The 12,791-nt window shown below is 31.4% G+C and overlaps 1 protein-coding gene across 1 annotated transcript in view; it reads right to left on the minus strand.

Annotated features, from left to right (window-relative positions):
- Positions 1 to 4,252: 4,252 nt before the first annotated feature.
- Positions 4,253 to 12,791, minus strand: part of LOC140442007 (homeobox protein engrailed-2b-like) — a 43,324-nt gene continuing 34,785 nt past the window's right edge. Inside the window, exon 2 of the mRNA XM_072533032.1 lies at positions 4,253 to 9,520. Coding sequence (XP_072389133.1) covers positions 9,198 to 9,520 — 323 coding nt within the window. The 3' untranslated portion in view covers positions 4,253 to 9,197. The remainder of the gene's footprint in view (positions 9,521 to 12,791) is intronic.

Genomic DNA, 12,791 nt, shown 5'->3' on the forward strand with positions numbered 1-12,791 from the left:
TTAGGGAAATAAATTAAACATTTATTGTTGTCTCAAGACAAACAGTTACAAAATCAGACAATATATAAACACTTATACACACTATATGAATAGTTACAAAGATTTATATCAAAATAATAAAGAAGAAAAAACCTATTCGTTTACAAACTCTGTTGCTACAAAACTTACAAATGTTACTGGACTATAAACTGGCAAAAAAATTATTACAAATAAAGATATCTTTAAAATGAAACTCTTTATAGAGAGGTTAACCTTCTTTTAAAAACAAAACAAACCAAAGTCAAAAATAATAAAGTTAGCTGTCATATGTCAACATTAAATTTAAAACAGAGCAATTAAACTAGCAGCTAACCACGCCCTAAGACATATAACTTTAATTATTACAAATTTTTAAATTTTAACGAAAGCAAATTATTATTAAAATGGTTATTCTTCTTTTAAAAATCAAATACAAAAATTTTACCTGGATTGCACTAAAGTCACTTTTCTTAATATTTCTGAGGTTGAAAACTGGACCTACTAAAATTTCTGGGAGTAGAACTGAGACGACGACCAGGGATAAGAAAATGAGGGTGGAAGCTAGCACTGGCTGAAACACAAACCTTGAAAACTCGATTCCTTTAAAGACTGGAACAGGTACAACACAATGTCAACATGAGGTTATCTTCAAAACTGTTATAAAACGCCATTTCAAATCTCTCATATGAGATATGGCACTCAACAAAAAAACAGTGACTACTCGTTCAGAGTTAACACATTACTTTGAATTAAAGTCACTTTTTCTTTGACAAATTTGCCGGCTTCTGCAAACAACAAAACAAACTGTGTCCCATTTGACCAAAACTTCCAACCTGCCTCGAATTTTCCTTACCCTCGATGTTGTATACCGGCTCCTACCGTTTTCCTTCACCGCAAACAAAAAATTCTTGTCAGATCCTTCAAACAATATCGCAAAATAACCTTGAAACATTTCCAGTTTAAAACTAACACGTACAAATCAATAAAACCATATTTAAAGTCGCAGTTACAAACTGGATTTTGAAATTTTTTCCTTTCATCACAAATGTAAATAGAGAATTGGGAAAATATTCATCCTCGGGCCAGGGGCGTCCTAGAAAATTGTATACTAAGAATGTATGCTACACATTGCCTGGGATAATTGCAGGGTGGATTGAGTAGCATTGCGGTTACCACAGCCTGTTCCAAGTCCGGATAGAGTGATTGGCAAGGTTAGCAACCTTGTAACCAAATAAAACCAATCGAAAAATAGCCAAAGAATACTGAAAAAAAAAAAACAAATAGATATTTGCGCTCTACAGGAAACAAAAAAGAAAGGAAAAGAACAATCAAAATTAGGTGAATGCATACTAATCTACAGCGAAGTAACAAAATGAAACAGGCCCAAAGAAAGTATAGCCTTACTAATACTTATTTTCAACTATTTTCAACTTATTATCTGGGAAGACGAAATACAGATATATTTTAGACATTTATTTCAAATTTTTCATATTTTGTTTAATAAAAAGTTCAGCCCACATCTGACAACTTCTTCTTCTTTCGATGCCTATTTGTTTCGAATATTGGCGATCGTTCTGGCTATAATTATTTTATTAACTGATGCTTTAAATAGATTTGTTGTTGTTGTGAGAACCATTTCCTCAGGTTGTTTAGATATCATATTCTTCTTATCCCAATTCTTCGTTTTCCGAATACTTTCCCTTGAAGGATTATTTTCAGTAATCTGTATTTAGTGACGTTTCTCATTATGTGTCCGAGATAGTCTAACTTTCTCCTTTTAATCGTATACATCACTTCTCTTTCTTTCCCCATTCTTCGTAGTATAGTCTCGTTGGTTATCTTGTCCGTCCATAATATCGTTAGGATTCTTCTGTACAGCCACATCTCGAAGGATTCAAGTTTTTTCTATCGCTTCAATGAGTGTTCAGGATTCAACTCCGTATTATAACTTACGCATAATGAAATTATTATTTGTAGTGAAATTTTGGAGCGATTTATGTAAAAAACTGCGTTTATATGTTTTACATCCAACTTAATACTGATACCGCCTGGACTAAGGGTTTTATGTTGGGGACTAGGCTCCCCGTCCCATTTGTTTAAGTTCGTTCTTTGGACCATTCTCTCTACCACTGTCTTACACTATTCTTTATGTTTTATTCCTGATCTTCTTTCAGTAAGAAAAAGTTTGTCACATTCTCTTTTACTTTAGCTATGTTTAATCTTCTTTATATGTTGTACAATTTCAACCTCTTCTAGGTTGAACTTTATGAAGTACCTCTTTCTTTTTAATTCCTCTGTCTTTTCCGCTATTGATACCAATTTTCATATTTCCCTTTTCTGTGATCCCCAATTCGTATTATATTCTATTACGATGCCTAGATCAGAGCAAATGAGCTTATATCCATAGAAAAAATTGCAAAGAATACCTTACAAAGATATGTAGCTCTAAACAGATGGAACTGAAGCAAAAGTTTAACTCATGAACCATGAAAATTAAACGTCCAGTGGTTTTATGAAAAAAAAACAGAACCAAGTCAGTTTTCTTATATAAAATATGTAAAGAACAGATGTATATAATAAAGTTGAGTAAGCGAACAGAATACTTTCTAACACGAAGCACAAACAGAAATCCATAAGCACTGATAGTGTGATTTATTCATCGTTAATATGTTTTATATTTTACTTAAGGTAGCAATACTTGGCCACGTTGTTACAAAATAAAGCAAGGAGAATTGCTACTAGCGAAATCACAAAGCTCACAATTAAATGGTCCACCAACGAAAGAGGAATGACAACAGATCGTTGCTTATACAAATGTGTAACTACTTATCCCGAATTCACACGATCAAGAGTGACATTAAGTTTAACTACAATAAACAAAGCGTTAATTTCAAAAAGTGAATATATTGAGATGCTGCTTGTAATAGTGTGAGTTGACACAATCAATAACACAAGTATGCGAGGCTTCATACGCCTTTAGTATTAAATTAGATATTAACATAATGCCAGATAAACAGTTTATGCTAACACAAAGCACAAACGTATTAATTAACCTGAAATTCACTACACCAATCAAATCAAGGACTATGTAAGTATGTAAAATTTATATATGTATATAATTATTATTTATTAAACGGAAAAAGACAGTTAAGATTTGATTTCACGTATAGTGCGTCTGTATATCCGCTTATACGTATTTCACCCTAAAAGGAATCATCAGAACGGTTATTCACAGACGCTCTGAACGTCTGAACACTATCGAGAATAATCGATAGCTGGCATATCGACTACCGATAATTATCGATGTTCAGGACTATCGATATTTCTCGACCTTTAAGTCCATGTATGTTTGTAGATGTCTTTATGAGCGTAGAATCCATTTGTCACTTTTAATAATAAGCTCTTGCATAAGAAAATAAGTTGCGCATTATTTTCATTTAAAGTAGTTTCTTATAAAGTATACTTTCCAATAATTTGACTGTTGTCCTTTATTGCCACTCGGGAATTTAAATATCCCGAAATAAATAAATCTTGGTTTTCTGAATTCCTTCTAATACTTAATAATTTATATATACAATATCTCTATTTAACAATTTTATCTTTTTTATCTTGTCTTCTTTTCTCTAATTCTTAAGAGTTACAAAGAAACAATTCGGTCGGGTCCTTTGGCACATTGTTTCTGATTTAGCCATATTAGCTACCATCTTATAATTTTTTCTTCTCTCCAATTTTATTTTGGTTTTTGTAGCATAAATGTCTTAAGTGCCCACCCCCACATATAAAACGTTATGGCTACAAATACAGAGACTAAGATATTTGGAATCGTTTTTGTAAAAAACTTTGATTCTTACGAAAATCTTTGAAGGATGTTGTGGCAGTCGTAGCTCAGTGGCTGTGTTACTGGCTTAACAAGCTGGAGGGACCGGTTTGTATCCCGGCTCCGACAAAATTTTCAATTTCTAATTTGAGCTGGCACTGTGCTTCGGAAGGCACTTAAAGCCGTCGGTCCCGGCTACGAAAGTAGTCGTTAAGTCATGTTAGGGGCGCTTACGCGAGATGAAAACCCTAACACTAGACCTTAGTCAGAAGGTTACACGAACTTTACTTTTTGAAGGATGTAGGTATTTACACTTCGACAGCTAGATGACACTCCCGCCCCATAATAATTCCTTTTTTAATTCTGGAATTTTTATGTATAACTATATTTATGATGATGTTAAATAAAAACAATTAATAACTGTTGAACAATGTATATATTTATCAACTTATTTCATAATAGATAATATGATACATATCCCTACTTAACATTGCACATATATACTCCACACGTCTAGATTCTGCAAATGCACATAGGCTATAAGAAAAAGGCAATACGACAATTTAAATAAGTTTTATAATATTTAGTTCATACTTGACAGTATTAATTATTTCAAAAAAACCATTGCCTCTTTCTTCAATTTTGTAGTCATACGTGCATTAGATTACTTTGTGTTTTCTCAGAGATTTCCATAGTCCTATTTTTAATTTGAAAAGCAATTGTAATATTTTTAAACTATTAAGATACTTAACTATAATAAAATCTCTGTGAAAATCAGTTGAATCAAAACATATAGCTTTCACTAAGTCTATATCTATTTCAGTCTATGTCAAAGGCTTTTAGTAAAGCAATTGAGAGATATATACGATAATACCATTAGCGCAAAATCTTTAAGAAAAAGCTTTTTACACTCCTATAGGTACACTATAATATTTCAAACACTGTACAATATTTACATTTTAATATTATTTGTACAAAATAAATACTTGAATGAGATCGTTTGAAAAATAATAAATAAAACTTGTCAACAAGTGAAAAAAGAACTCGAAAACAACCAGCCAACTATGTAAAGCAATATGTTACAACAAAATAATCGTTTTTTTACAAAAAGAATTAATTCGAGCGGCTGCATTTGCTCTTACTTCACTTATTAAACTATTGAAGGTGGACGTCCTACATAATTTACTAAAATATTCAGTTAACAAGATCAATTCTAAGGTAAATATCGATAAAAGACAGAAAAAAAAATATTAGACAAAGAAAGATTGTTGCTAGAAATATCAAAAATAAATTCTTAAATTCTCAATTTTTATTTTTACAGCTTGTTTCTTGAATTTCGCACAAAAATAAACTGAAATATTTTTGTGTTATATTCGAAATTCGATTTAAGACCACAAGTTCCTATAAACCTGTCTGATAACTTATTGTGATATTATTTTCTTTATGTTACTTTCCTATCGGAGACTGGATATTATTAAATTTAATATACAGCTAACTTTAACATATTTGCTAACTTTCATAGTATTTTGTGAAAATGCTAAAACTTTTAACGATATAGATATCTGTCAATTGTCAACTCCCTTCTTTCAGTGCCCCAAACCTTAAATTTTTAATAGCTAATAAATACATCATGTGTGGCACATTGTTAGACAGATATTTCGCTGAAGAATTCAGAGATTCATATTTATTTTCGATATTCTTTCGAAAACTCTATTCTTGTGAAAAAGTATGTTTATTGAAAGCGTCACCCTCTTTAAAATTAAACGTAACGCCTATGCTTTGCTGGTGTCAATTTTCGGTCATGTCAAAAACTATAACCAAATTTGCAACATTAATAGGAAACTTTATTAAATATAACGTAAATAAAATAAACTAAACTTTAAATTAATAAATTTATAATTCCAACCAGTTTACTCATCAGCTATAACTATTTACTTAAATGGTCAAAATGATATCCACTCCAGTGTTATTAATAAAGTTTCCTATTAATGTTGAAAATATTTCCGTTGTAATGTTATGACATGACCGGAAATTGACAATAGCAAAATAGAGGCGGTACGTTTAGTTTTCAAGAGGTTCACTTTCAATAAACTGATACTTTGTTACAAGAATAGAATTAATATCGAAAAAAAAATAGATATCTGAATTCTCCAGCGAAATACCTGAATAATATTGGGCCACACATGGTATATTTCCTATTTCAAATTTAGTGGCTAGCTATTGCACGGGAGGGGTTTGGCAATTGACAGATATTTATATCGTTAAAAAATGACCCTATTGGAACAAATATAGACCTGTTTCAGTAGTTCACAAAATTTAATGAATATTGCCAAATATCAGGGTAACTCTTTTAAGTAGTCAACCCTGGATTTTTGTTTTCAACTGTTCTAATCAATGCGGCCAAACCACTACAGTAAGTTTCTCATGTAGCTTGAAAATTGTTCATCTTTCCTCAACGAATTCCTTAGTTATTTATGTACATACATTTTAAAATTTAAAAATTTAATATACTTAGATCAAAAATGATCATAAATATTTTTGTCACATTTGGTGAAGAAACTTCTTTTTAAGAAGGTAATCCTTTGACAACAGCTAGTTTTTAAAACTGTTTTCTCAAGATTTTGACTTCACTAAAGTAAAAAGTTTTTAAATATTTTTTATATATTTATGTTAAATTTTAAGCAAGAAAGTAATAACATTTTATAGAGGTAAAACAAAAGATGTAGTCAAGAATTGCTGGTAGAAGATCAGAAAGCAGACCGAGAAAAAAAAAAGACAGAGAAATAAACAAAAGCCTGCACGTTTTTATATAGTTTACAAATTATGGGATTATGAGTTGCGAAAAAGTTAATAGGATTTAGTCCCGGTTTCCTTAGAGGACAAAATTTAAAGCCAACTGGACCCCTTTATTTTTCTCTAGAATGTTAACATTAAAAATTACATGACTTAAACTATATGTATTTTTTTCTAGTCAGGAAAGACGTAGAAGTCTCTGACACTTTAAATACAATCTCATTAAATTGCTAGTAAAAGACAGAACCAAGAAGGTCTGTGCTTTCGCACAACGTTAACAGATTGTTTACTGTAAGTTTAAAAATTTCTTCCGGTTCAATTTTTAGTTAGATTGTCAACTTCAAATGCACAATATTGTGTAGGTATGGTAGTTTCTTCCTCTAGTTCGTATTTTCTGCAGCATAGTTCATATACCTTCCCTATGTTGTTGAGGTGCTTTCTCAACCTGTTTTTAACGTTGCATATGAAAATTTTTCCGGTTAGGTGAGTGTCTTCTATTAATATTTTTATTTTTATTTTGGTGGATCCCTTTCAGTTTTTGAATCATGTATATTGCATCGTTTTAAGTGATGCTACAAAGCGAATCTGAAACAATACAGGTTTGGCTTAAGCCTGGACTAGCTTCTTGGTTTCCTTATATCTCCTTAGAGCTCGACACATGATATTTTATTCGATCTTATTAAGAATAAATATTCTTGCCTATTTGAACTATTTACCAGTTTTGACGTGGTTCACTGACAGTAATGTCAACATCACGTTCCAGAGCAGACCAGGGATTTTTTCATCCTAATTGCTTTAGGAATTTAAAAATCTTTTCAAGTAATTTTCGTCTGTCTTTAATTAAATTTAAGAAATATTTTACGAAACTTTTGTACATATGGCTCACAAAATTCTTTGTTTGTTACAGTCTTAATTTGCTGTAAGAATACTATTTTTTCTGTTTCCGTGATAGATTATTAGTATAATTGTCAATTCCCCAAAACAGAAATACATTCCACTATGCTTTTTGTTATAAATTTTCCTCCCAAGCTGTTAAAAACTTCATCAATATCTAAATGCCCACCAGCCCATCAAATTTGTGGAACGATGGTTCCATGTGATGAAGGGCATGCTGCAGCCTACATCTGAAATATCATCAAATCCATTGTACGAGTTTCAGCAAATTACTGCATGTATACCGAAAACCGTACGGCAACTCACCAGGCCATACGCATATGTGGTTTCTCCGCGTAAACAAATTTATTATTAGCATCGATCCAACGAGCGCATTACTTGCAATAAAACAGCTTACTCTATACTTCTCAAGATCAAAGAAGGATTATCTTACCAACAGGCACCATATAAAGATATTTTAATTTTAATTAAATATAGGACTTCGATGTTCGAGTTTTTTAATTATATGGTATACATCCAACTCCCAGGAATTATCCCTTTTTAAATTTAAAGATATTTTCTTTGTCTGGGTAGCTTCTTATATGGAAATAAATGGTAATGAGAAAGTAAACTTCCTGGCTAGCAATGCAATAAACGACCAAAATATTACTGTCATAAATCAAATACCTTGGAGTGATCACAAAATAAAATCAAAGGCCACATCTACAAATCGTGGCAGATTGGGTCTACTTGGGATCATACTATCGCCAAACTCAAAGGTGGAATAACCACCTTACCAAGTAGCAAATAGAAAGACCAAATCATCATCAACCGACCCCGAATAGGAGTCGGTTGTACCAACACAAGGACATCTTTAACACGAAGGTGGCTCCTATATGTGCCAAGTGCAACTGAGTGCTTAAGATACCAGAACCAAAGGCTCTTCTTAATAAAAATCCTACACGTCAGTGCTAAATTATTATCTAAAAAATATTAAATAATACTCTAAAGAGCTGTAGTCTGTTATGCAAGGTAGGTTTAGAGCAAATTTCTATAATGTCAATGTTACCTTATTAAAAGGTTATTACTTTTTAGTCCAAATATGAACAAAAATTTTAAAAATATTAAAAAAATTTTATGATCGCGCTATTATCTGACAGTGGATACTAAGTTGTTGGTGTCAGAGAATTACTTTCACAAATAGTATATTGTTCCTCAAATTTGAATAAAAAAATTGATAAGCGCTTGTAATCCTTATTAAATTTAGTGTTTAATCTATATTTTAAACGTTAACATCCTGTTTATCAATAAAAAAAAAACAAAACTTATCACATATATCAATTAAAGTTTTTCTAACTAGAAACAGCTTAAGTAAGTATACATTTTTATAATTATAAAATTTGGTAGAGGAATTAAAATAAAAAATTGAGAATAAGAGAAAAAAAAAATTGAAAGAACAGCACGGATTACCTTAGATTATATTTGAGTAAAATTTTATCATTGCGACAGATTTAAAGAATGAAACATAATTGGTACTAAATCTGTCGAGAATGTAGATGACTCTTTATATTAAGGTACCGATATTTATTGCAGGTGTGGCCAAGAGAGAAAGAAGTCAAGGCGATCTGTAAACGTATGTAGGACGATTTTCCTATGTGCATACTCCCAATATATAACAGCTTACAAAATAAAAAAATTATGAAGATAGCGGCATATCATCTTCGTCGCAAGGAACAGTTGAATGATTGTACAATCCCTGCGCCATAAGTTGGAGCGCTAGAGCGTTTTTTTGTCCCGAGGATTTCTTTATTTTCGCTCTTTTATTTTGGAACCATATTTTTATCTGAGCCTCGTTTAAACCCAATTCACCACTAAGCTGTTGTCTTCTTCGTTCTGTTAGGTAGCGGTTTTCGTTAAACTCGTGCTTTAATCTTTGGAGCTGTGCGCTGGAGAAAGCTGTTCTCGGCCTCTTATCCTCATTTGGTTTTGGACTCTTTTTCATCCTTCTAGATCGGGGACCTGTAACAAAGAAAAATATTGTTAGCAAATTTTATACGTTAGACATTTGTAAAGCTATTATTATTTATATAGAAAAAAATTGCGCTGATTGCACCAAATTGGATAATTTTTTTGTTGTGTTTATTATTATCAGAATAACGGTTTATAAAAGATAATTTTCAAAAAGTTGTACAGAAAATTTTCCTTCATTTTAAACCGCAATATATATAATAGAGCACAAATGCATTAGAGCGCATTTATTCAATTCACCTGTGGATCGTGGATCAACAGTGGTGAGTTGTGCATTTACTGTAAGATGATGTTCATTGGGATCACATTGGAATTGGAATCGGCCGAAATTGTGAATCGAGACAAAATTCGCTGTAAAAAATAAGAAAAATTTGATTAAAGCTGCTTTAAGCATTAGATAGTATAACGACGGTGATATATTTACTCAAAGAATAGGGAGACAGTTGCACATTGGACGACTTTTTGGGATTTATCCCTTTAAACACTTTAACAGTTAATTTGTTTCATCCCCTTAGTTTCGACAATTTTTGATTGGTTTTAGACAGTGCTCATTTTTCGTCAGTATTCCAAATCCATTCCGGTGAAATTGGCCCAAAACATTTATGAACGTCTCTGGTGTTCTAAAAAAAAACAGCGCCTGTTGTGGCTATTAAAGCTCGTGGCACGGCTAAGAGTTGTGGCTTCTGGCTTTCGAATCGAAATCTTGTCAGAATGGTTTTCAGACAGAATTCGTTTGTTTTGTAAAGTCCAAGAACACAAATAAATATCAATTTTTGTAGTGGTGCGATAATTTTTAATGGGAGTATTTTTTGAGTAATCAAAATAAAAACACCAAAATGTTCTTGTTTTGACTCTAAATTCTTTATTGTTATTCCACGATGAACTAGTTGTTTAATAGCTTAGATTTTAAATAGAACCTTATATGTATGTTTATTAGCTATATAATTATATATACTTATTTTGGTCTATTAGGTTTTGGTTTACTCGTATTTTAAAACTGTTATACTACTTTAATCGAAATATTTCTTAAAGAAAACTTTAGGAAATAATTATTTAAGTCACCCCAAAATAACCACTCAAAACTCCCAGCTATTCGCGGCCGAGTGTTACAACTATCATATATATAATGCAAGACTTTTCAGGATTTTCTCAGATTTACACCCGGTCTGACTTGTTGCCTAAAAATAAAACATTTAAAAAGCACTTAAAACAAGTGTTGACGCGGAGAATAGGCGTATTGAAAGTTCTTTTTAAGCCATTTATCAGGAAAAATTTTAATTTTTGATGATATATTAATAATCCATAAGCACTTATCTTTGAAAATGAAAGTAAAATTATAGTTTTCATTTAAGCGGTAATTTTCGTGTCTTGGAAAATTTATTGGTTGTTTATGATAGGGTTGATTTTTGTTGTAAATACAATATTCTACAAAAGACACAATAGGTATATTTAAACGGAATAAACTGGCAGTCATATAAAATAAACGATAATAAGAGGCCAAATATTTGTCAAAGTTGTATCATATTATATAAAAACAATATGTTTCCAAAACAAAACAAAAAAAAAACAAAAATAAAAAAAAAAAAAAAAAGATTGAGAAAAAACTTTTACGGATTTACACAAAAGCAGTCTAAAACATATACAAAAGATGAAGAAATAATAGATAATAGAGATGCAAAGGAAGACGCACCCACTTATCTAGTATTTACATATAGATTTATTATAGATGTTGTAAAGCAACTAAAACTAAACAAGAATGAGCCAGATAAAATTAACAACGAACTGATCATAAACGGAAGAGACGAGCTGCTGAAATGGATGTACAAACTAATGTTCAAAATTTGGAAGGGCGAAAACATGCCTGTAGAATAGAAAAACGGACACATTACACCAATTCTTAAGAAGAGGATCCAACTAATTGCAACAACTATATAGCTATTATGTTACTAAACACAACGTATAAGATGCTGACCACAATCATCAGAAACCGACTAAAAGGTTAGATATAAAAATATACTACAGTATCAACAAAGGGTTAGAAAAGAGAGATCAACAATAGACGCAATATATGTACTAACGTAAACCATCGAAAAATGCTACGAGCATGACATAGAAATACACATATTATTCATCGATTTTGAACAGGCTTTCGACAGCATGTACACAGATAACGATTATCAAAAAAAAATAAATGAGGATGGAAATACCACCAAAATTAATAAGACTGACTACAATGGCATTAAAAGACTCATTAGCAAGAGTTTTAGTCACGAAGGATACAAAGAGATGGGTGGCTCTTATTCTGATTGACCTCAAGAATGCCTTTACCACGACATCCTGGGAAAAAAGCATGTCTATGCCGAGAGAATTGGGTGTTAGTGAGTACCTGGTCAAAGTGGTTAACAGATACTTTACTGACATGTCCATACTGGAAAAAGATACCAGCATCAGGTCATCGTAGGGTGTTGTGCAGGGTTCGGTGGAACCCTGCACCTGCTGTCAGTATTTTATTTCATTTGTGCAACAGAAAACTGCTAAAGAAGGAAACTGACATACGTCTTCTGCGAACTAATTAGTTAAATCATATTAAAAAGTTTTGTCGAGAGAACAAACCACTTGTGCATATCGATGGAACATACCACATTTGTCCAACATATCAAAGAAAAGTTGGAACGACACTTCCAAAGCAAGATTGTTCAATGATTAGCAATAAAGAACCAAAAAAATGCATTAAGTCATTACAAACTGAATTTCATAATTTTAAGGTAATTATTGGATCTAAAAATGTAAAATTAACAAATTATTCCTGCTAAGCAAGTATTTCATTCTTCCGAATCTGACCAGCCCAGTTAGATTCGGGGAGGTTTTTCGTAGATTCTTATAGCTTACATCACTAGCAAACACATGAATTAAACAAAATTAAAGCTTTATTAAATATTTTTTATAAATATTCGAATAATACATCATTATTGCTACAACAAAAAAAAGTAATAGCGCTAAGTCAAGATTAAAATTTATAAATACTCCACCAAAAATCACAAATATTTTAAAACAAAATATATAAGAATACTCAAAATATCCACTTTAAAAGACACACAGCACAGCATATAAACATAATATAAGTAAAAAAAATCATAGAACAGATTTTGATTTGTCTTTTCAAAAACGTATCTAATATTGATATTTCAAACAATTTTTCAACTTTTACCAAAATAGTATCGTTATTGTAACAGCATATTACACCTTAAATTTGTTTCTGATA

The sequence above is a fragment of the Diabrotica undecimpunctata genome, chromosome 5, assembly GCF_040954645.1.
Source record: "Diabrotica undecimpunctata isolate CICGRU chromosome 5, icDiaUnde3, whole genome shotgun sequence".
Lineage (NCBI taxonomy): Eukaryota > Metazoa > Arthropoda > Insecta > Coleoptera > Chrysomelidae > Diabrotica > Diabrotica undecimpunctata.